The following is a 26,592-nucleotide window of genomic DNA, read 5'->3' as shown; positions in this document are numbered from 1 at the left end:
GGTGGATCAAGCTGACCTCCATGTGGGAGATGGTGGTCCAGCGGAAGGTATCGAGCATGACCTTCATAAACATTTTTCCTCATATGTTTGGAGTATCGTGCAAGCAATTTCAAACCTGATCCACAAACAGGACAAGCATGGTACCCACTTGTAACAAGTCCTACACGCGTGCATGAATGTGTTAGTAGAAGACATGCATGCGAAAGAGTCATAAACCTGTCATAAAAGCATAATCCTATATTATACATGTAAAGACACAACCACGTACCTGCGCACTCTCCATATCCTAGGTATTCATGCGTGGTCCACATCAAGATACCCCTGACCAAAATATCATTGGTATGTCTAGGAGCTCTGGAAATATCAAAGACCTGCACTCCTCTCCATAAGATTTGTAACTCCTCTATCAAAGGTGCCATGTACACGTCCATATTTTTGGCCTTGTACTTCCCTGGCACAAGTAGTGCAAGCATGAGGTGTCCCTTGTTTATTGTTAGCCATGGTGGGATATTGTAATTCACCAAGACTATGGGCCATGTCGACCAAGATGTTGAGTGTAACCCGAAAGGATTCACGCCGTCCATGGCAAGCCCAAGATGTAAGCTGCGTGGCTCCCTCGCAAAGTCCGACCACTGATTGTCTATGTGCTTCCAAGTGGCATAATCTGCGAGAATCCTCAATGTGTCATCAGTGGACCGATGAGATGCATGCCATGTCATCAACTCTGCTATGGATTTGCATCGGAACGTGTGTTGTATTCTTCCAATGATGGGAAAGTGTCTCAAGACCTTTACCAATATCTGCTCACCCTACAAGTCATCTCCATATCGTTGTTCCCCACACTTCGGACAACTAGCCAAATCTCCATGCTCATGACGAAAGAGAATACAGTCATTACGGCAAGCATGGATGGTATCATAATCCATACCCACCGTTGGTAGCATCTTCTTTGCTTCATCTCTTGATGCGGGCATGCTATTTGGTGCAGGCAACATCTCCTGGAGCAACCTATCAAGAGAGAGTCATAATTCAAACATCTTTGAATAATGATGATTCTCAAACATACATGATGATTCTCAAAACAAACACTATCCAAATAATTAGTCAAATTAATGCGGGAGATAACCTCATTAAGGCCGAGACACTTGTATCCGACCACCCATACTTTGCTTGCAGATTCAAGAGATTGAGAGACAAGCCCGTAGTTTAGACATCTTAGCACCCTCGTACAAGTGTATTGATTGCAACTCTCGTATTTTGACCTCAGACTCTGACATCATGTGTACATGTGATGTAGTGCCCCTAAAAATAGAATCCATCATGTCTACCATACCCTCGTCATCATTTGAGAGACTATAGTCTTGCTCAAAGTGTGAAGGTATATGCGCACCCTTGCCACCCTCCTCATCCTGTTTCAAGATTTCGTGTAAATATAAGATCTTGTCTCAAGGTTTCGTGTCATAATGGTATCCAATATTAACCGTCCACTCAAATAGCATTGACTTACCAATGATCTATCACCACGTGCAACACCAATGGTGGGTACTGGTTCGGGCTTCTCCCCATACATCTGCAAGTGGCGCATGATAATACGATGTTGATGTTGTACTTCTCGATTGCAATGAGTGCAATGACAATACAATCTCTCCGTAAGCCACTCTGTGCTCCCGGGCATTGGCGCATCATCTGACGAGCTTCCACTCGCCCTTCCATTTGCACACTTCCAAAATCACAACATGAGCTGCAAGGAAAACTATTAAGATCCAAAAAATAGCCACCCATGAGCTTCTTTTCTCTCTTTTAACAATAAGTGCCTTGAATCGTTGCAATATAGCGATGCTTTGCCCTATTCCATCACTATATAGCGATGCTTTTTGGATATAAACGTCGCTATATAGCGATGCTGGGGCTTAAACTCGAAACCTCGTGCGACGCTATCTTTGACATCTTTATTGTGAGAAAAGCAAAAATCCCTCCTCCCACCTTATATTCGATGACCTCGCTTTCCTTCTCTCTATTCTCCACTCCTCACCCCTACCTAGCCCCTCTCCTAACACTTGTGCTCCCTCTCCACCCTTCTCCCTCTTTGCTTGTGTGAAAAGAAGTTTTTCAAGAAGGTGAGTCTCTTTAAGCAATGTAGGTTCATTTTTTGTGAGATTTCGTTTTGTGAGTGTTGAAGCATGTTTCTCCTTGTATTCCTAAGGCTATGTGCACATCCCTATAGGTCTGCACTTGGTCCTGAGACCTAGTACCAGTCAGGTCCCTTGCCCTCTCCTACTCCCATTGCTACTCCTTGCTCTAGAAGCACTCGCACAAACACCACTCGCTCTAACTCTGCCACTACCATGAGTCCTCCTTACTCGGTCGAGGACCTGTCTTATCAAATCATGGCTACTGGAGAGATAATAGAAGATAAAAAGGGCATAGTAGTGATGGCCACCATGAGGCGGTTGATGAGCCACCACTTCAGGAGCGGCATAGCTACTGACTGGCGGTATTAAGATGACCAAAAGAAGCAGGCGGTCATCGATGAATTGAAAGCAAAATACCATAACCCCCCAAATTGGGAGTTCAATGAGAATTACATCCGAGAGTGCATGGGTTTGGTCTTGAAGTATCGTAGGTCAACCTTGCGTACTTCCATCGCAAAGGGGAGGGCAAAACCCAACTGGGCAGACAAAGCTGATTGGAAGTTTTTCAAGAAGCAGAACAGGGACCATTCCGAAATATTTGAGGGTCAGAGGAGGGTTGCAAGGAGACGGTTGGATGCCGTAGGTACTTCGCACTTTGGTGCAAGCAGACGGTTGGCATTCGAGGCAACCGTGGTAAGTCTACTTCTTCTCATTTAATGTTTTGTTCTATTTGTTTTACTACATATTGCAGGCACTTTATCTAACTCTCGTAAATTGGACCCACATCAAGCTACGATGGGTTGCCTTCCTATAGACATAGAGACAAGACACGCATTTTGCATAAGAACAAAGCCATGGTTTATTGAGCAGGAGGCAATGGGAGCGATGGTCGATTGGGCTGAGGTGGCTGCTCACACGGTATAAGTCTACTCCTACTTGTAATCTCACTTTTAAATCTATTTTATTCTTTAACTTCCAATCTAATTTCCAATTAATATGGTTTCACTCTTAGCATCAAAGCTCGAGTTTCCCATCAACGGAGGTGAGCGGTGATGATGAGAGATTAGGCTTACATGGCTTCAACGAGGGTCACAGATCAGGCGCAGCTCACGAGGGCCAGGGATCAGGTGTAGCTCACGAGGGCCAAGGATCAAGCTAGCAAGATGAGGACGAGGACGAGGACGAGGATGATGATTTGGATGAGCAGTAGCAGTAGTAGTAGTAGTAGTAGTGGTAGTAGTAGTAGTTTGCATATACTTCGCCATGTATATGCTTTTGTATATCGGCGCGTTTGAGCGATTTTGTATCACCATTTTCGAAAGGGTAATTTTGTAACAAACAATGTTGTATATCTTTGAGATGTATATGCTTCTGTTGCTCGATTGGTTCATTTGAGCAATTTTGTATCACCCTTTCCACAAGGAAAATTTTGTAATAAAAAACTTTTTTTTGTAATTACCAAAAATAAAAAACACTAGTGGGCCAAAATAGGGCTTGCTATGGCCTTGTTTAGTCCCACTAATGTTTTTTTAAAGCATCTATTAATCGTTGCTATATAGCGACGTTTACCAATATCGCTATATAGCAACGTTTACCAGCATTGCTATATAACGATGTTTATCAGCGTTACTATATAGCGACGCTTATATAGCAACCGTTCTTTTCCCAAGCTTACAGCGACGCAAATAACGACCTGTGTGCCTATCAAAAAAAAATTTTAGTGTAAAAAACGTCAGTATTTTCGTCAAAAAAGGGCCTAAGCCTTGTAGTGATGTTCTTTGTAATCTCAGATGCTCATCTTCCTGGTAGTTCAGTACTTTCGGATGTGAAGAGGTTATTATTTCATTCCTGCTATGATTATGTAAGCCATGTCTAATCCACACAAGCTTGCCTCTTGTCATACGTGTGTGGCTGATGCTCGTTGTACTTCTGGTTGTTCGGTACTTCCCGATGCGAAGAGGTTGTTATTTTATTCCCGCCTATGATTATGTAAGCTATGTCTAATCCACACTAGCTTGCCTCTTGTCATACGTGCGTGGCTTATGCTCGTTGTATTTTTGGTTGTTCGGTACTTTCGACTGCCTAGTTGTTCGGTACTTTTGGATGCCCAAGTGTTCGGTACTTCAGGATGCTCGTTGTGTTTTTGGATTATTGGTTCTTGATTTGTAGGATCTTTATGGGCCTTCCTATTGTGTTTCTATGGCTTTCTTACACTATGCAAGCGACATTTCAGCCCTAGCTTTATGGACATCTCAAATTGCCCCTGCATACTCATCTTTGGAGTGACCAAAGCAATTTCTTTCTACATTCATCCTCGGTACAATAGGAAAGGACACTTGAATATTTGTTGTGCTCATTTTAGGTGGATGAATTGTGCAAAACATGAAGGCATGATTATAAAGGTTTGAGGAGGTTTGACTTGGAGACGACAAGTTCTCCTATTCAGATGAAGAGCTCAAACATTGAACTTGAAGATCTCCAGCCCTGATTATGCATCATTACTATGTCAAATGAAGAGCTCAAACATCAAACTAGAAGATCTCAAGCCCTGATTATGGATCATCACTATGTCAAACAAGTTGACATTTCCAAGTAGAGTTTTTCATTTTCCACACATACTTTGCAATGTATCATGCACCAAACATAACACCTATACTTTGCATTGTACTATGGACAAGTGCTTGTATTATGCTTTTGTACTATCCACATGCAATTTGCACTGTATCATCCATCATTACACTGTATCATTCAAGCTGGCATATGGCCATCCTTTGTATGTATATTTTCACATAGATATATATAGTGGCTCGGGTCTTTCCCTTATACTCCCCAAGGGTTTTCTCATCCGTAGCTAGAGGGCCTAGTTTGAGTGGGGGTGTTAGAGCTATATATAGCTCGCCCTAACTCAGCCTAGTCCTCAACTAGATATATGCTTATGATCTATGAATAGAATCACTTCCTTGGGAGCAACTCTTGTGTCCATCTCTCTCCTCTTTCTCTTCCTCTCGACATTCTATGATCGGGTGCCATATCCATATTCAAACAAACCTCAAGCAATGATTTTAGTCCTTTCGGGCTGGTGACACCCTTGTTTGTCACAACCTACTACATTCAACTTCATGCTACACCAAGCAGCTTCATATCCAAATAGTTCTTCTATAGAGGAGCTTCACATGATATGTCCAACATGCAATCATACACATAGTTATTTATATAGTCATCAATTGATCGACTCTAGGTGGACTTCATTCTTTTTGGCATTGTTCCCTCTCCCTTTTGACTTATTTTTTCGGTTTTGTTCCCAAAGGTGAAGAATGTTTTATAGATTCCATTATGGACAAGATTACTAAGTTGTACTCATTGTACAAACTTCCATTGTGCAGTCATTGTGCTCACAAATGCACAATATGCTCTAATACACCCTCTATTTACCCAATATAATTAAAGAGGGAGTGCTAAGGATGGTGTAAATTGCACCATAGATATAGGGCATAGGTTCAAACATTAGTCTTAAATGTAAGGGGTTCATGTATATACTCATCTTTATGTTGAATCTAAAATAGTAAATAGTTAGCTATCATGTGCAATCCATGATCCGCCCCCCCCCAAACACACACACACACACACACACACAAGCCTCTAACAACGTGTGGGTTGATATCATAGATTGGGAATGTTTACTTGACTTCAATAATGAGAAAAGAGGTCCCTAATTGCCTTCAAGAAAATGTTTGATTTAGATTCCGAGTTCTAAGTTCATATGGAGAAAGGTAGGAGGGATATTGGCCCTTACAAATGGCTCACATTGGAACTCTTGGATCCCTTAGTTCTAGTTCTATATTTGACTATGTGGGATGTATATGCACTTGGGTGGATATTTAGAGAGCTAGCCTTGTTTACAATGTATAATTCATTGTAATGTGATTTTGTAGGTCTTCAAAATTCTAGTCTGGCAAGAAGAATCTATTTTTTTAGATAGTCATCACAACAAGCTTTATCATCGTGCATTTATCATCATGGTTAAAGAAGAGAAGGGAAGCGACCAACGTCCAAAGAGGAGCTTTTTCAAGGACAATCTAGAGTTGCATAGCCTCATTAGGCATATAAAACCCTATTGGGCATATGCAACACACCTATACATGAGTTTCATGATTTTGCAGTGGAAGGTATAAAGAGAGATAGGAGGTTGCCAAAGCTAATGGAAAGATGTAGCAAAGGAGGTCAATCGGGTAGATGTGGAACCTCTATTTACCTGTCTAGTGGGAGCAATGAAAGATTAAAGCCTCACTTTTGCACAAATGAGGATATTCATAAGCACACCCCATTTATTTTTGTAGAGATGAATGGGTGGCTGCCAGATTACAACAATCTGCATTGTTTTTTTTAAACAAATTTTTATGTAATTTGCAAGATAAATGGTGGACTTCTCATAAAAACCTGTTGGAGTTTTATATTCCAAGAAATATTATTAGAGGCACTAATAAGTATAAGGTGTGTGTTTGGTAGCATATAGAGTCAAAATTGCAGGTTCAAATGCATGCACATGCAGATGAGTTAAATAAGGCGAAAGAAGACATAGACATTGACAATGTAGTGTTGAGTTTGTATGACACTAGTCTGGGCAAAGGTAGTGCACATCAAGAGAGAGTGGTTGCCATGGAGGCGGCAATACTTAGAACATAGATTTGGTTGAGCTTCTAATTGAGAGAGGGAGATGATAGGCAATGACTTATTGATAATGTGAAACCAGATGTGATGTCAATTGCATTCCATGTGGGTGATCTTGCACTAGATGTACCATTAGGTGGCCCATGTCTGATTCATGGCATGCCTCTCATGACACCCTCACTAGATCTAACATGACATCATGTAGCCATCGCTTTCATTTTTTGTGTATTATGAGCATCTTAACAATCATTGTTTCTATCCCATTTCCAGAGCCACATATTATGTATTACAACTTTTCAAACAAAACAAACCCGATGACTTGATAAAGTGCCTATGTCACCAGATCCTAAACATATCCCCTCATGCTTATCCATATTGGACAAAATTCCTCTATCCACAATCCATTTGGCTTCCACCAAACATGCAGGTCATTAATTTGTATTTTTCTTTTTTGCAACAGTGATGAACATTATAATTAAGGAGCTAAAATTATTAACTATATTCTTGACTTTGTACATTGTATGGAAATAGTACCCAAAATAATTTTGTTACCATCTCATACATACGCATATTTGCCATTCATCTCAACGTCCAAACCTTTATAGACATGTCTCTTCCTAGGTTCAATTTGAGTCATAATTACCATTTGTCATCTAGGTGGGCAAATTCAAAAAACCCATCAAATGTTGATTATAACACATCAATAGTACCTGAGAGTAGTGTAAATCCATGGGAAAGCCAAAGGAATGAACTTGGGAGTCGAAAGGAAATGGGGTGCTTTCTCTTTGAACAAATGAAGGCTATTCTCGATTTATTTCAAGTCACCACCAATACATCAATGACATTGGTCCATGTGAAGCTTGGCTTGGCTAGGTTTCCAAAATTATTTTTAATTTTTTCTCTATTTTTATTGTTGTAACCATTCAACAAGTCACAAAATAAAAAATCAATCCATAAGAAATGCTACAATTTAAAATAGCCAGGATACTATTTTTTGTGCACAACTTTTCGGTTTGATACAAGATAACAAAGAAACTATGGAAATTAAGCAAATGTAATTAAAACCACAACATAGCATATTTTTCAAAAACATGTTAATAACATTGCACATGTAATTAAAAAAAAAGCTCATACCTTGGCTCGTCACAAAGCCTTTGGCACATGAATCCTAATGAAGTTCTAATAATTTGTACTCATGTAACTAACTTCATAAAGCTATAGTTGGGAGCCATAGTACAAAAGGACTGAAAATAGTAGCATGGGGAAGAGACAATGAGGAGACAATTTAGCGAAGGGCTTCAACATCGATCCCACAAGGCATGCCTTATTTGAGATTTCTGACTACTTTGCTTTTCACAACCCACATTGTAAGGTGCCTAGCACATAGTTGTTGGAGATAAATGTTTCTTCAATGAAGGTTAAAGAGAGCTATGCTTTTCATATCACATCTAGGGACTATAGTAACTATAAGTAGGAATATACATAAGCTTGCTTTTGACTAAAACTATCTATTTTAGCAATGGCTTTTGAGTTTACCTAATGTTGCTTGGTGATGTAGGACAGTAAACTAGTTGATGCATTCCAATGCACTCTTGCAAATCATGCCACATTCAAGACACAAGAAGATAGGTTGGCAATTCTTCGCCAAACAAATCCTTGAAAGTCACTTTCAAGGATTTGGATAACAGAAGATCTTACCCGTCAACAACTTAAGATGATGCTAATGAACTTCAAAAATTATGGGAAGCTTGAAAGAATGTTAATTGGACAATATATCATGAAAGCATTACTCTCATTCAAGAGGCTAAGACAACATTCAATATATCGTGAAGGCATTACTCTCATTCAAGAGGCTAAGACAACAACACAAAGTATGGGAAGCTTGAAAGAATGTTAATTGGACAATATATCATGAAAGCATTACTCTCATTCAAGAGGCTAAGACAACATTCAATATATCGTGAAGGCATTACTCTCATTCAAGAGGCTAAGCCAACAACACAGATGTGGAGACAGTGAGTTTATAACTAATGTAATACATAAGTCTTCTTGGCTCTTGCGCTCTCTCTCTCTCTCTCTCTCAGCATGCAACATGCGTGCGTGCTACTTTCCGTGTCTCTTCCTTCTTTTTCTTCTTCTTTATTTTTTGCATTGATGCTACTCAATTATTTGACACATCATGCAACATATGGCAATCGATGTCCCTTTCTTTGTTTTGCACTTTGATGGTGGTGGTCTAACTTAAAATTTCCCTATGTACACACTATTGGTAGTAGATACTAGGAAAATTCATAGAGTGAACCAAAATTTTTAGCCATACAATACCATAGAGTCGGCCGATATAGATGGATTTCTAGGATTCACGAGATTCAGTCAACGAGAAAATTTGACAATTCATCTAAGGCTTCCGATTGCCTTGATGATATCCAACTCCCATCCAAATGCTATCGTAATCTTTGGAAAGCAAACTCAGTACGAGAGTAGAAATCCCTTGCGCAAATGCAGCTGAAATCGTAGGAAAGTAGCAAAGTAGTTGGGGCTTACCCGCATCGATGATTCTGTGTTGAAAGTAATAGCGGTAAAGCAGTTCGAACAAGCACTAAAATGTGGACATAATTTTGACGAGCGTCATGGCCTGTATCTGTCATCTACAAGAGTTCTATCTCCTAACGAGTTTCCATCTCAATGTGACATGCTGGTTACATCACTGATCGTTATCTCTATAACTGGCTTCGTGTGTCCCGTCTTGCTTTCAATCGAAGGGAGAAAGATCACGAAAGTTATTGAGACCTGTGAACTGTGAACCTCTATAATGCATGTCTTCAGAGACGCATCGACTCGAGCCAGTGAGATGGACATAGTCCGCAAAAGTCTGTAACTCAGGAGGATACATTAATTTTTCTCACACATTCCTATCATTTAGGATCCTAATTGGACAGTGAGCAGACAACGCACTACATTCTTTGAATCGCTTCGCTACGGCAGACTATGAGACGTTAGGGGTTCTAATCTAGCTAACACGTGAAACAAAACCACACATTCGCATTAAAACTCGAGGAGAAGGAAGTAGCAGTACTCAGAACTGGAATGCGCAAGCACGTTCCGAACTGTTTAGTTCTGTCCTCCAAATGCAGTTCGGGTTACGCCAATGATCATCGCGATGCTCATAAAGAGGAGAAGAATTTCTCAAAATACTGTTGCTGGATACATGAAGCGTAAATTGTGAACAGCCATGATCAAATTTTCAAAACCTCCACAAACCACTTGTGGACAGCTCAAAACTTCCACAAGTAATATAACCAGTGTGTTATAAATTAAAATAGGTTATACTAACACAGGTCCATATAATTCCTGTCGGGTCACCGATCCAGCTACCTAGAAGAGGAACCCTTGTACAAAGACAATGCTTGGTAGATGGATGGGCGCACCTGAAAATGGTAGAAATCATGTATCGGATAGAAACAAGTTCTTAGTGAGAAGAAGTAGCAAGTTCTCGAATGAAGGCCCGGCCGCGCAACCATCTGTGAGGCAAATCAGGATGAGAAAGAAGAAACTATACGGCCATGCGATGGTGTGTGATGTAGAGCGTTTTTGTATAAGAAGCAACCCCCCGCAAGGTGGTAGAGCGATGGAAGGATCTCAATTAAGGCCGTGAAGAAAGCCCTAGTTTGAGGTCCAAGGAGAGGTCGTCGGCGAGGGGGACGGCGGCTGGTTTCTGATCGAGATGACGGAAAACTCTGCTGGCGGAACCCGCTTCATCGAGGTATTGGACAAAGGGGCTGGGCCAATAAGCAGAAGAAGGGGAGGAAGAGGAGGTGGGGGTGGGGCAAGGATGGTCGGGAGGGGGTGGCGAAGGGAAGAAGTGGGCGGGCGAGGCGGGGCGGGGGAGGCGGGCGGGGATGGCGGGGGAGTGGAAGGGCGAGGTTGGCGGGGGCAGGGGGAGCGGCGGCGGGGGGGGGAGAGAATCCAAGGTGGTGGCGAGGTGGTAGGGGGAGGAGGTGGCGGCGAAGGAGTCGGAGGGCATGTAGAGCCAGCGGGGGGCTGGGGAATGGGAATGGGAATGGTGGTGGAGCTGGCGGTGCAGCGGCAAAGAGAAGCCATGGTTGGCGGCTCTAGCGGAGTGCGGCGCGACAAGGCCCGAGGCTGGGAGGCGGTGCGGGGAGTCCACGCCGAAAAGCGGGTGGTGATAGGGTCGACCTCCGACTGACGTGTCCACCATCGCCGCCATCCTGGCGGCGCTGGCGGCCGTCCTGCTCGCCTCCAGCTGCGCCCGCTTCACCTGCTGCCGCTCGCGCTTGTGCGCATTCTGGTGCCCTCCCAGCGCCTGTGAGCTGGCGAACTCACGGTAGCAGAACTGGCACTCGAATTTCCGCCCCTGCTCCGCCGGCGCAGCCGCCGTCGTCTGGCCCTCCGCCGCCCCCCTTCGCCTCTCCTCGCCGCAGCAGCTCACTCCCTCCCTCTCTTCATCTTCCGCTTCCTGATCATCTTCTTCCCATCCAGTTTTGCCCACCGATGCCGCTTCCCCGTCCTGCCCTTCCACCGCCTCCTGCACCGTTTCACTCGCCGCCCCAGCTGCGCCCTGCTTCCCGCTCTCGCTAGTCCACCCCCCACTTGTTTCCTCCTTCGCCCACGTCCCGCTTCCTCCACCATCCCCCTTCATTACCTCGAACCCGAACAGCCTCAATGCTATCTCGCTCCTCGCCCTCGCCCCCCTCCTGCACTCCTCCGTTAGGGGAGGAAGACCTAGCGAATCCTCTTCCAGCTTCTCCGCTTTGCAACAGCCTTCCGAAGCGCTGTCACACGGAAAGACGCCCGCATCCGCCTGCGGCCTTGCGCTCCCGTGTTGCTTTGCGAATATCGAATCAGAGCACGCCTCGCTGGATCGCGCGAAACCAAGGTCCTCGCCGTGTTGGAAGGCCAAACCAGAGATCCCAGCATCTGATCCGCAACATTCTCCATCCCCATGCAATGGTTTTCCTACGCCAGTCTCGGCTTCTTCGACGCTCCCACCACGCTTCTCATGATGAATGTGTCTGCATACTTGCTGTGAGAACCCCAATTCTTTGCTGGCTAATCCACCACTTTTTGGCAGCGCTGCCTGACGTTCCAAATCCATCTTCAACGGCAAATATGACGTTTCAACACCTTGACCCTGGTCTTCTTCAACTTCTCGAAGGCGTTTGCATAAATTGAAGCGCTCGAAACTTCTACAATACGGCTCATTCACGTCCACATCATCTCTGCAGTCGTCTCCAGAACCATTCCTAGATGGATGAACGTCATGGCCATGGCAACCTGCAGCTATCGGTGGAGACCGCAGCTCTTGACATGGGTCAACAGATTGTGGCATGGACTTCACCCCAGTCCATACGCTACTATCTGCCTTCATATGCGTGCCTCTCATTAACTGCTTTGAGCTCGAGAGCTTGCTACGGACAAAACCAGTACAGAAAATGCAGCAAATCAAGTTGAAGGATAAAATTCAGGGTCTTCGTCGAAGTCCTCAGGATTAAATCCTCAAACGAGATGAGCCGTCAAAGGACCTGAAAGAACCATTCAAGGCTTCTAAATCCATTCATGCAAATGTAAACTATGAATCGTGAAGCTCCTGAGCCTCAGATTTGCTCCTTCACATGAGTTGTTGCAGACGTATAGTGCATAGATCACCTATCAACCGCTGAATGATACAGATCAGTCTGCTGCTAAGCTCCCTGGGAGAAAACTAGCTAGGGAAGGCAGTCCGATCGGAGATGATGGTGAGGATAGATGCGCTGAAACAAGAGCAGCATGGGAGCGATCGCACACGTTGGGGAAGACTGGAAATCGCGAATAATGAGGGTTTGGCAAAGACGAAGAATGAGGATGGTATATTTGGAGGTCAAATAAAGTTCGAGGGAAGAGACGGCACAAGAGCGAAATGAGCAAAATTGGATATTGGGTGCGCGATTGTGGATATAAAGAACGGCGTGAGAATAAAGCAGTGCGGGAGCAGGAGGTGATGTCATGGTGGGCGCGGTAATGGCAGCGAGAGTGATTTGGCAGGGATGGGAGGGGAAGAGCAGCCAGCTACGTTGAGCAGGTGGTTCATCAGGGTTGAGACAGGGGACGCATATGGGGAGAAAGTTGAGGGTGAGAGGGCGAGGTTGGAGAGGGACAGGGGACTAGAGCGATGGTGAGATCTATCATCTATTTATGCGGAATTTGTTCTGTGAGAGGAGCCGGGGAGAGAGTCCAGGAAGGAGGGAGGCAGAGGAGGTCGATGATGGGGACGACAGTGAGTGAGTGCGCGTGCGCTCGAAGGATATATGTGGACGGAGAATGCACAAGACCTAGACTGCGGCGATGAAGGCGAAGGGCGGTGCGCCGGAGTTTATAGGCGATATGGCATTGAACGCTGGGAGGCTAGAAGGTACAAAGGCGGTGGACCGTGGACCGTCGAAGAATTTTGCAAGCAGGAAATTCTGTCGGCGCTACGGGAAACCGCCGTCGGACGTCAGGACGGAAATACCTGACGAAAGAATAACTTCCGTCTGATTGCATGCATCAACCTGTGGCGAGAGACCTGCTTATAAAAATTGTAAGCGAACTTGTTGAGAGCTGGGGCGACGGAAATCTTCCCGTTTGAGCTTTGCAGACTCCTGAAGCGAACGGCCGCACCGCCGCCGGAGAACGCATTACCCACCTTCGCATTTGCTAAATTATCCAAAATCCTGTTACGGCACATTTCTGCCTTGCACTTCCCTGCGTAATATTCCCGCGCCCTTACCGTTTTTTCAACGGGACGTCCTCCTTTTACCTTTGCATTCTAAACCACGTTCACACCGCTCATATCGCACAAGCTCAATTTAGAAGATCGCAAAACTCTTGTAGTGTATCTCATACACTTAAGATTGACATTGAGTCCATCCACTCATGTCAAAATTACCCAAGCATATAATTGTCCGTGTGCTAAATGCCTTCCACAAATTACCTCTTGTACAAGGTTATCCATTTCATCTCATGTCAATGTGTGTTTCTTGAGATCTAAAGCTTAAACTTTTCCTCAACAATCTATACATGTTTGGAAAACATGTATAGAAAACTCACTTTCTCCAAACATCACAATTGGATGCAGTCACTCATCATCGATAAGTGTTCCTTTTTTCTCATCCCACATGTATATCAAAGTCATTGAAACTCTTTTGTATGTTAGTGTGTAACATTCCTTTCACATTGTGTATAATATATAATCAATTAATCTATCCATTTTTAAATATGGCCCATGACTTGAACAAGTCTACTGTACAAACATAAACATGCAGATGGAACTACAAAGTAGCTTTAAATATCCTCTTAAGTCTTATACAGATCTTCAGCTTCAATCTCAAAAGCTTTTAAGTCTTATCCATAGGTATGATTGCTACCCCTAAAGATAAGGCTTTAGTATAGTTAATAAGTTCAAGACATAAAAAAATACATGGTGCACCCTTTTGTACTTAAAAAACCACCATGACATTCAAAGTTCTTAAGATCACATGTGCTTTAAAGCTTTTTAATGCACCCACAATCAAATAACATGCACACAGACTTCCAATACATAGTCACAACTTCTAGATTGCAAATTTTTTGTACCAAACAAGATTTGTGAGCAGTCCAAGTAGAGACCACCAAGTAGACGTAACTATGAGTATACACTTTGATGCCCCATATGGAGCACTCACACTAACATATGAATTTATTTGAAGAAAAGATTATGGCCATGAATGAAGAGTATATTCTATTTCCTTAAAGGAATTGACTAGGAGGATTTCATATTTCCCGTCTTAAATATGGAGATTGATTTTAGGTAATGCATCTTTCAAGGAACAGGGCAAATCTTTCTCTAGCCACTCAAAGCATGGTATGGTGCACCCACTAACTACAATATATGGCACTTGTGGGATTCACTATAAAATATGCGAATATCAGTTGAGTTCAATAGAAGGTATTATTCAATTCATTTTTGGATGTAAATTCATAAAAATCTAATTATATAAATGGCTTTTTTAATGGATTTTTGGGGGGAAAGTTTTAAAGTTTGTATAGAAAAAGGGGATTTTTTAAACGTCAAAATTCATAGATAAGGGATTTCTAATATACCCCTTGAATGCATGTGATAGTCTAGTTTTCTATATTCTATTAGATGCAATGTGTGCGCAATTGGGCTTTACTTGTTGGGAACCCACTCTATTTCCATGATATGGCATTAAATAGATGATAATAAAACAAAGTTAAAGTGTTAAGATTAAGAGTTAAGAGGCATATTGCTGGCCATTCATGTATATTCCCTAGAGTAATTCTTGTTTTTTCTTATTTGACCTCTTGTTCCAAAGCTAGTTTTGATGCTAGTAATGCCTATGTTTTCAAAATTATTGATTAAAAGCGTGGCATTTATATAAAGGCCATGGTCTCAATTATCAAGTCTATCTAAAGAGAGTGTGCCATGCCATTAAGCTTGGAATATTGTAGGTCTTTCAAAGATATAGATATAAGAATTAAGAGTTTGTTTCGTGCAATCCCATGGCTCTTTTTGTTAGAAAATTAAGAACCTTGATCTAATGCATTTTGAAAGTTATAAATTAAAAGCATGGAGTTCTTATAAAGGGCATGGTTTCATTTTCCCCTCTAGCTAATTCATTATGTCATGACATTGAGCTTAGATTGTAAGTACTCTATAGGCAGGTATAAGGATTCCATTTCATAAAACCTCGACTAGCTCTTCTTTTTCATAAAAATATAATTATTTTTCAATAATATATTACCTAATGCAAACTATCCATTACATTGCTAGGAAGATTAATCAAATTCTTAAAGATGGGAACTTAGGATGTATTTCTTAGAGATTAAACATAGCCTTAGATTGGATTAATCTAATATGCATTGTGCAAGGTTCTCTTATAGATATGAGAATGTAATGGAATGAGGGAGACACTCGGATCCTACTTAACATCTTATCTTATATTCCTTATTTGTAAGTTTGATGTGAGGTTATTCCATGTGTCAATCAAGGGGAAGTGAATATCAAAGGCTATGGGGGGGTCTATGGATGGTTACCAACGATGTTCCCTCGATACACTTCTTTGAAGTTCCGAACCAGCACGTCAAGCCATGGGGCAGAGATGAAAGTTGTGATGGCATAACACCGTAGCAGTAGCCCATTTCCCTATAATTCTATCTCGAGGGTTGGTAGGGAGAGGAAGATTGGCCTTGAATCTACCCACAGCAAACCTCACAGAGTGTAGTAGGGGCATCTCCCCTGCGGCAGACAAAAAGATGGGGATTTCATTGCTTGACATAGGTTGTTGAAATGCGAAATTGGTAGTGCGTGCGCTTGGAGAGCTTGAACCGAACATCGATGGGTTAAATAGAAGAAGTATGGCTCAATCAACTTAAGCAAAGGAATCAGATAAGAGACAGTAGCCACCCTAATAGCCACATCTCAGTTTGGTTGGTGCATATAAGGCTTTCCTTCTCCTTCAATTCCACGACCAGAATCTTTTAGGTGGAGAAAGGCACCCATTTCTTGTCACCTCTTTGTATGGAAGCATTATGCCAGGTCCAGTGGAATAATTGGTTGAGTAGGAGTAAAGCATGCCTATGAAAGTGGGTTTCATATTAATGCGGGCTTTTGAGTAGAGAAGGTTGTGATAAAAGTTCAAGTTTACATTGTAAAAATCGAGTCCTCATGACAGGCAAACCTGGTCATTGTTTGCTTAGGTGTAGCCATTTTTGGTGAGGTTCAAGGACTTTTTTGTATATAGATATCTTACATGACACATAACTTATGCATTGCTCAATGGAATTTGGCAAACTTTGTCTTCAAGTTGTAGTATACATTCCAAACTTGAACTTGAGACCAAAAAATATGGAATAAGGATTTGCAACGAGACCATTAAAGCATTATAATGCTATGTTGCATGTGAAGCATGCATTCGGAAGACTATAGCACATAGCAATTTATTCAAAAACATCAAAATTTTATTATGTACATACATGCAACCATGTAATCATTCAGAGTACACTATGTGAGCTTCTTCGCAACCCAAGGACACACCTAAATGAGAACATTAGGCATGGATTAACGGGCCTCCAATGTTGTGATAAAGTGATGCACACCCTTTTGAGGACACGCTCCATAACTTTTTTTTGATTTATTGAAAATTTGGAATCCAAGCTAGTGGGACTACTATATGGTGGTCTTTAAATATTGATTGTTGTTGGTCTTGGTATCTAGATTTACCCTAAAATGGAAGAAGTTGAAAATGTGCAATTTTCGTATGTGCAAAGATCTTTTAATAAATCCAACACTATTTACAATTTTGAATTGTTTCTTTTTCCATGCACTTGCTACTATATGGCTCATGAGCATGCCAAAGGTCATTGCATTTCATAATACACAATATCAAACCCGATAGCGTGCCCTTTGGCCTCTTTGTGTTTTGAAGCATTTTAGGTCACATTGCACTTGTTTAGGACATCCAATTCTGTTGACGTGTATCGTCGGAGGGGGAAGAATCGATGGTTGAAAATTTGGCTACTGCTGTGAATTTTAAATTTTCACACCACTCACCCATCAAATCTTGGAAAATTAAGTATCTGTAACTTGCCCTTGCCTTGCAACCTGCACACACCTCGACGTGACCTTGTGCAGACTTTGGTTTGGCATTGTCTTCTTTCGGGTAAGTTGTCTTCTATTCTTTGCTTGCCTCACCAACAAGCTTCTCTAGGTCTATTCTGGATTGATAGTGGCCATGGCGTCAATGGCAACATGTAGCTCATCATGGCTTGCAAGAGAAGTAGACAAAGGCTGCGAGATAGGAAAGCTGAAAAACATGGTCAAGGCACAAGGAACAGATTGCGGGTTGAGGAAAGAGATGGTGCAGTATTGAAATGGCAATGGAAGACACTTTTACAACATCTGCAAAGGGAGAAACAACGAGAAGAAAGAAGACTCCTTGCAGAGTAGCAACAGGAAGTAGTTGCAGATGCACACATTTGATCATTGCCATCGGAACGAAGAACACGAGCTGTGGTGTCACGATTGGTGGAAGCATTCAAGGCAGCAACATCAAGCCATTCAAGTGATCACCAGTCTCGAGTCTTCACAAGCTTTAGGATTCGTCCTAAAGTTCATAGAGTAACAACCCTACCAACACCTCGAGAGATGCACGCCCAAGAGGCGATGCTCTCTAACCTAAGAAATGGCCTACAAAAAGTGAAATGGGTGCATTTCTTAGATCAACTAGCTACAAAGAGGGCGACATTAGCTATGTTGGTGTCCCCTGAAACAACCGAAAAACGGCTTGGGTGCACAATGTTGAAGATGTTGTCAATCAAATGAACCAACATGGCTCCAGACGTAGAGCAGAAGAAATGCACGATCATCCAGATCTGAGAAGTCTGTGGGCTTCAACAGAACATAAGAAAAGGAGAGACAGCCTAAGTGTAAAAGTCATTGCTACAGTGAGGACGTTTTGGCATGAAAATACAAGAGTTTCTCTAAATAGAAAGGACATCTATAATTTACAGACGTGAGGCGTTTGAGGAGCACATCATACACATGCTAGATACAATGTAGGTCAGTGGTGCCTAAACCAACCCGGTGGTTGTTTGTGATTGAGCTTTGGGATACTTTACTTGTTTCATTTATTAAACCAAGCTTAGACTAAATGTGATTGTCCTAAACCAGCCTAGTGGTTGGAATTCATGCAATCGTAGGCTGGGTCAGCTCAATTGCCAGTTATGTGACTGTCCTGAACCAACGTGGTTTAATAGACATTAGTTGTTGTCCAACCCGATGGTGTGGTTGAGCAAAAATTAACATCAATATATTTTGCAACAAAATAGCAATATATTGTTATTTAATTAAACAGCCCGGTGGTTACAACATCATGCAACCGTGGCTGCTTTAGCTCAATCACTAGTTATGTGATTGTCATGAACTAGCGTGGTTGAACAAATATCAGTTGTTGACCAGGCCGATGGTTGAAATTATTATGTTTCTTAGTACTTAGATTCATTAAATTTAATTTCCTACTATTCGAGCCATATACCACTATTTCTAGAATGGGATGGCTTAGACTTATAAATGTGATTATCCTAAACTAGCCCGGTACTGGTTTAAGAAAAACAGCAGTAATTTACTAAAATTGTGAAATTCAGAAATGAAAAGCAATATATTGTTATTTTCTAATTGTGAAATTCAGAAATGAAAAGCAATCTACTTGTTATTGTCTAATATGTGAAGTTGAGACCGTCAGGCTAAACCAACCCGGACCAAAGTCTGTGCAAGGTCACGTCAAGGTGCGTGTAGGTTGCAAGGCATTTGCAGGGAGGGGATAGGTTGCAAGTACTTAATCTTTCAAGATCTGATGGGCGGGAGGTGTGAAATTTTGAAATTCGCAGGAGTAGCAAAATTTTAGCAGAATTGGATATCCCAAACAAGTGCTATGTGGCCTAAAATGCTTCAAAACACTAATAGGCCAAAGGGCATGCTATCGGGTTTGATGCTATGTATTATTAAATGCAATGACCTTTGGAATGCTTATGAGCCATATATCAAGCAAGTGCAAGGAAAAAGAAACAATTCAAAATTGTAAATAGTGTTGGATTTATTAAAATATCTTTTCATGTGCACAAATTGCACTTTTCCAACTTCTTCCATTTTAGGGTGAATCTAGATACCAATACCAACAACTATCAATGTTTTAAGACAACCATTGCATTAGTCCCACTAGTTTGGATTCCAAATTTTCAATCCATTTTGGTTTTCAACAAATTAAAAAAAAAGTTATGGAGCGTGCCCTCAAATGGGAATGCATCACTTTATCACAACGTTGGAGGCCCCTTAACCCATGCCTAATGTTCTCATTTAGGTGTTTCCTTGGGTTGAGGAGAAGCTCACATATTGTACTTTTGAATGATTACTTGGTTGCATGTATGTATAGAACAAAATTTTGATGTTTTTGAATAAATTGCTATATCCTATAGTCTTCAGGATGCATGCTTCACATGCAACATAGCACTTATAATTCTTTAATGGTCTCGTGAGTCATTCCAAAGTGGCATGGCAAATGGAAATTCAGTAACTGTGAGGCACCCGAAGAACAGAGCATGAGTATGTGATATTTACATAGATGTGTATGGCGAAAAGAGCCTCTTCATGAGGATGTCCCTCTATACTTTGCAAATATGTTATTTTGGCACCTCGTAGATTTATCCTCACACAATGACAAACATGTACTTGGCGTCATAAAAACATCACGATGCATTGGATGGAGCATGAGAGACATGGAGGATCACTTACAGAGGCTTCATGATGAAAACAAAGTGTGTGTTGACAAGATTCATGGCTAAAGAGCATGATGGCAAATGAAGTAGCACATAACTTGGTCATAACTCAAGCTACACAATCAATGCACTTAACCAAATTGAAAACATAGTTAAATCAAGGATGCATGGACCTAAGAGCCTCATTACAAGGGGCATAACCACATGATACAAGGAAATAATATGACACCACATTGCAAATCAACCATGCCCGTGTAGTCTTTTCTACAAACTTTTAATGTCCAAGCTATCAGGCAATTTTTGATGCCTCTATTGGATTCTATGTCACACCTTGTAAGCATAGATTTCATCTTATCTACTTATAACAAGCCATGCAAGAAATAAGGTTGTGCCCACTTTGTCAGTATGATTTCCCAGCTTCTTTATATATGGTTTTTGGGCTTGATGTCAAATGTTAACTACTAATTCCCGATGGAGCAATCTGTCTTATTCCATAATTTTTTGCTCTCATATTCAAGTTTGGATTTGTACTACAACTTGAAGACAAAGTTTGCCGAATTCCATGGAGCAATGCATAAGTTATGGATAATACAAGATACCTATATACAAAAAAGTCTGTGAACCTCACCAAAAATGGCCACACCCAAGCAAACAATGACCCTCTCCTCTTTCATCCTATTGTAGTATGCATCCAACATGGTGTTATGGACAGCGTCATAACTAGGCATTGTGAAACCTGCGCTAGCTTTAGCAATAGAGGCCATGGCTTTTTTCCAATGTGGGCTTTGCACCATGCTCAATGAATATCCCGTGCGACAAATAGCTTCAAACACATCTTTTGCGCCTTCTTGATATGTTGTGCTTTGAAGGAAGCTTCCAAGGATTATTGTAGCACACTTACACGGGCATTTGAACGAGGCACATTATTGCATTGTCCTCTTTCCATATGCATGTTCAACTGACTGTGCAAGGGATCCCTCACCACTACAGTGTGCAGTTGCACTTTATGAATAACTTTCCATAGTCACCAATTGCTTGCCCGAGGTTTCAAGACCCATGGTTCTTTCTTCAATTACAAGTTAATACTGGTGGCTTGAGACTATTTCATCCACAATCATGTCTGCAATTGCAGCTATCTGACCACCCAAACGGCTACCACCCTTTCCACTCCCAGACCCTTGCACTTTCCAATCTGTCTTTGAGGGTCGCCTAGGAAATGTTTGTGCATACGAGTTCCTGAACCCATGTACTCTTCATGGCAGACGTTAAATCTCCACTTTGTGGCAGTTACGAGCGTAACATAATCACGATCTTTTGCAAGGTTTTGGCCTCGTTTCTCTGGAGCCATATTGTTCGCGTCTATATGCACATACTAATAGATCAATAATGTGCAAAAGTTTCGGAAGCAAAATTATCAATTGTCACGTATCAAAACATTTCTCCAATCTTGAATAATTTTATTTCTCGAATATGTGTTGCATGGAACAATCATTTCACTCAGTCTTACTCTTATTCTGCCTCAGCAGGTGCACTAGACCTCAACGGAGCAACAATCCAATCATCTTGCTGCCTCTCAACATAATTGGATGGTTATAGATGTGGAAATCTGCCTAGGGACCTAGGCATGGGATGGCAAATTGACTTTTCCCACATCTCGCTCTTTCTCGAGTAAGCATCTATGTGCGCTATGATCTTTCACGACATCATGCTTTGTATGCAAAAGTTGGTATTTCACACATGCTAGTGCAGTAGCTAGCACTGCTTACATGCATGTGGTGGCTCTTTCTCTCACATGTTCTACTTTTCAATCCCAACCATTCGACACAATTATTCAAAAGATTTAATTGCATTCATTCATGCTACAAGCAGTCTACAATATTTGGACTCAAATAAATACGAAAGGAACCATTAATTGATTGATTAAAGGATATCCATGGTCCAAATCAATGTCAAATTCCATTAGATTAATAGTTCCACATAGTAAATGTTCACTCATTTAGACCTTCCACTTGTACATGGGTGACTCCACTTTCTACATGGTTAATGCCTTGCAGTATGCCAGCAACGGATTCGACACTTGGTCCCTCACATCTCTTTATTAGTTTTACTTCATCGCCAACAAAATGTTTCCTTATTCTCATGGCCGATCTTGTAAATAATTGGTTGCAAAAGTTGCACTTCCACTTTTGATGACATAACAAAATCCTATGGTTTTGCAACACTTTGGCCTCTTCCTTGAGTCTTGTTTGCGGTTGATGTTGGCCTACCCTATATTCTTTGTCTGCCATGATTGTTGTACATGTAAAAGAGAAAAATCGTCTCAATTCATTAATATGTTTTCAACAACTTAAGACAATGTCACTAACATGTCATCGAAAAAAAGTGTAAGTTTGCTAGACCTCAAGAGAGAGCCGATCGTCTTGCCCCCTCCTAACATAACTAAATAGTTATAGACATGGTAATCTGCCTGTAGAAACAGGCATGGGATGGCAAGGTGCCTTTTCCCATGTCCCGCTCTTTCTCGAGTAAGCATCCATTTGCAGTATGATCATTCACAACATCATGCTCTGTATGTGAGTGTCGGTATTTCATAAACACTAGTGCAGTAGCCAACAATACCTACATGTGCACTTATCAAGACCCTTTGTTCGAATCTATGAAGTGAAGGATGCTACCTCGGGGAATGCACCACTAAGAAATCCTAGGTATCACGTGCGTTCAAGGGGTGTTTTAAAAACCCCTCAACTAAAATTTTGCCCCCAATAAAACAACCCCCCTTAAGGCTTATGAACTAATGGATGTTTTTCTAAAGTTGAATTAAAAACCAGCCCCTCCTATTATTGTAAACTTGTTTAAATTTTTTCCAAAGTGGAATTAAAATACCCCTCCAAGAAGGTTTTGAATGCACATGGTACACTAACATTTTGGGACCCCCGAGGATGCTACCTAGGTTAGACATATCTAACATAAGTTTAGACATACATATCATACCTATATAAGATTAACTGATTGTTCTAATAAGATAGTATTAATCTCTGCACATAAATGCATAGTATAGAATGCCACAAATTTCTTCTTACAAGTAAACTAGTATAGTCTGTAACGTTCTCTAGTGTGTAATTTGCGGGTTGATACAAGCTGGAAATTGTCAGCTACACAACCGGCTGGACTTTCAATGGGTTGTTATCAATTGGCGAATCCGAACCACCACCAACGAAAGCCAAGTATTTTCATCTTTCTAATAAGTACATATAAACTATAATATATCATTTAAAATCTGACATCCATGTGCGAGTAGTTACCAGTCAGCATATATGCCGACCACCCACTGGCGCATGGTTCAAAGGTATTTTGTATCCATATGTGAGTAGTTACAAGTCGGCATACGTGGACTCTCCACTAGCACGTAGATACTTACATTCAATATCATTTTTTTTAAAAACTAGTTTTTTGTAACCTATATAGCTAATAACTATTAAATAAGTAATTTCTTTATAGGTTTGTAAATACCAAAAACTGTGAGATTTCACTAAATTTTAAAAGGTAATGTCTACGGAAAAAAAACCTTCTTTCTTACATTTTTGTGAATGCATTTATCCATTTTGTGTCCTAGTGTGGGTAGGAAATAGCTGGCCTAAGGAGACCACCATCGACACTGGACACTTTTGGAACGGCTATAAAAACTCACAAATTAGTTTGGAAGCTTTCTTTATCCCTTTTTCCTTGTCCTTATTTGTTTCTTTTGAGACTCCAAGAAGAGCTAGATTCTCGGGAATGCAAATAGTATGAGGTCGGCGTAAAGTATATATGAGAAATTGCACCATGCGGTATGTTCATAGTACCGCTTGATATGTACCAAAAACCCTTGCAAAACATGAAGTAGACCGTGATGTATATACATCATCGCATGGTATAGATAAACACCGGGCTATATACCTGCCCTTGTACCACACTATAAGTGGTTTTACCATGTTATAACTGGCTGTAGCTGGTCCTTGTAAAAAAACGTGCCAGGGACCGATTTAAATCGCTCCATGGGGGGTCTAAAAATGTTTAAAATGTTTCAATTCGACAATTTAAAATGCCTGTTTTAATTCCCTCCCAAATCCCTACACGAACTCCTTTAGTTTTCTCACGCAGCTACAAAACCTGCTATCCCTTGCAACACATGATGAGGATCCAGGTGGCCTACAGACTGTGCATTCATGGGGAGACATGGGCATCAATCCCCATGAAGCAATGCTCCAACACGACCAAATCTCAAGCCATTCATAGCTTTGCCGAGCCATGTCAAAGTCCAGGTGTGTAATTTTGCTGTGTAATTTTGCAACAACAAACATTCCTGTCGTTGAGTTTCCTGATGTACCAAAGCTTACAATGCTCAAAGCTCCTCTACCCCATTGAAATGTCTAGATTCTGATCCATAAACTTCAGATATAACTCCATCTGTTGACCCAACATGTGGGAACAACAGAACAGTGAGCCCTCTTTTAAATGGGAACAACAGTACATTGAGCCCCCTTTTTGCACTACTAAAACAAGGCAAAACACAATCTAATTAAAGTATATAATGAAACAAAACAATTTTCAACCACTGTGCTGGTTTAGGACAGTCACAATTTCAACTACCGGGCTCATTTAGGACAGTCACAATTTCAATCATAGAACTTGTTTAAGACACATTTAGGATAATCACTCATCGGGCTAATTTAGAACACATTTAGGACAGTCGCAATTTGTCTTCTTTTGAGTAAGTTGTATTATATTCTTTGCTTGCCTCACCACCATTAGGGGAGAATTGGGGTCTCAAAAGGGCCTCATAAGGAATGCATTCGTCCTAATGAAAGGGCCAAGGTAGGTCTTAAAAAGTCATAACCCCCCCTCACCTAGGTGGGTTAAGCCCAAAAGTGACCCCACCTCTTACACCTCTTACACAACTCTTACTCCTAGGTGGGAACCAAAAAATTCAAAATTCAAAATTCGAATTTTGAATTTCCTCCCTCCTCTCTTCTCCCTCCCTCCCTCCCCCCCCCTCCTCCCTCCCCCTCCCTCACTCCCCCTCCTCACTCCCTCCTCCCCTTCCCTCCCTCCCTCCTCCCCCTCCCCCCTCCTCCCCTCCCCCTCCCTCCCTCCCTCCTCCATGCCTGCTCCTCCTGCCCTCCCCCTCCCTCGCTCCTCCATGCCTGCTCCTCCTCCCCTCCCCCTTCCTCCTCCTCCACCGCTGCTCCTCCTCCCCCCTCCCTTCTACTCCTCCCTCCTCCCTCCCTTCTCCTCCATGCCTATAGACCTACTAGCTGGAAGATCTTTGCTAGAAGATCTGATCTAGTACAATGGACTGGGGAGGTCGCCTCTTTATAGCTATGAGGGCAGTAGTCGGATCAACGTAGTCAGTGGAACTGACCAGTCAACCTAGTTGGTAACGCCGACCAGTCAACCTAGTCAGTGGAACCGACTAGTCATCCATGGAATATTCAGGGAATATTTCCTATACCATCGCCTCGAGGGCTCTCGCCTCGAAACCCCCACCAAGGGGGCTGCTGGCCCCCCTAGGACCCCCCAGCTGGGGGCCAGCTGGTTCCCAAGCCCTAACAAGAATAAGGGGCTCCCACACTCGGGGGGGTCACTCATCATATGTAACCCTATCACATGAGTTCAACAGAAGGATTTTTTTTATTTCTAAAATTTACAGAAATAAATATACATAAGGGACTATTTTAAATAGTTTTGGAAAAAATTTACAGATTTGTATAGAAAAGGGGTACATTTTATTAATGAAATTTTTTACAGATAAGGGACTTTAAATATAGGCCTTGAACGCACGTGATATAGAGGGGTTATACATAGTGACCCCCCCGAGCTCCCACACAATCACCATTCTATCATCAACGGTCTCATTGATAGACCTCATTTGGCATGCAAGCCATCCAATGTCCCGGGCTCACACATGGGGGCCTTACAACTTGAGCACCTTGGACCATTGGTGGTTACCAGGAGGGTGGGGCATTGTGCATATCTAACATCTCATGCAATGCATTGCTGCGAGTGAGAGGCGAGTGACACCACCACCATGCCTTGAGTTCTTGAAGTAGGTTTCCTTGGCTCTATAGTGTGACTTCTCCATGCCTTGTGTATTCTAAATGGACAAAGGGCCCCAATTTTGTACAAACCATGGTCCATGTGCATAGAGAATATGCTGCAAACATGATGAGAATCACTTCAACAACAAAAATAGTTTATAAAGCAAGTGCTAAATATTATGATGGTGCCAAGATTACCATGTTTTCACCATTAATTGCATAAACTCTTTCATAGCCATCCTGAACCTTTCATAATACATCTCATCGATTTGGACCTGGCGAAGCAATTTGATCAATGCATCTACCTTTGTCCATACTTTAGCTCTCAAAGTTGCTACTTGAGGATGAGAAGCCTTATTAGTCATGCATTCACACAATGCTTTCCAGTATTCCCAACCCAAACTACT

At 41.8% G+C, this 26,592-nt stretch overlaps 1 protein-coding gene across 1 annotated transcript; it reads right to left on the bottom strand.

Moving 5' to 3' along the window:
- Positions 1-10,443: 10,443 nt before the first annotated feature.
- Positions 10,444-13,067, bottom strand: LOC147892326 (uncharacterized). The gene has a single exon (XM_087388601.1). It carries the CDS (start codon positions 12,202-12,204, stop codon positions 10,444-10,446), a length of 1,761 nt encoding a protein of 586 aa, XP_087244727.1. The 5' UTR covers positions 12,205-13,067.
- Positions 13,068-26,592: the final 13,525 nt, after the last annotated feature.

This window comes from Dipteris shenzhenensis, chromosome 17 (assembly GCF_047967505.1).
Source record: "Dipteris shenzhenensis isolate YYH24624 ecotype China chromosome 17, Dip_SZ_1.0, whole genome shotgun sequence".
NCBI lineage: Eukaryota > Viridiplantae > Streptophyta > Polypodiopsida > Gleicheniales > Dipteridaceae > Dipteris > Dipteris shenzhenensis.
This window is presented reverse-complemented; position numbering and strand designations above follow the sequence as displayed.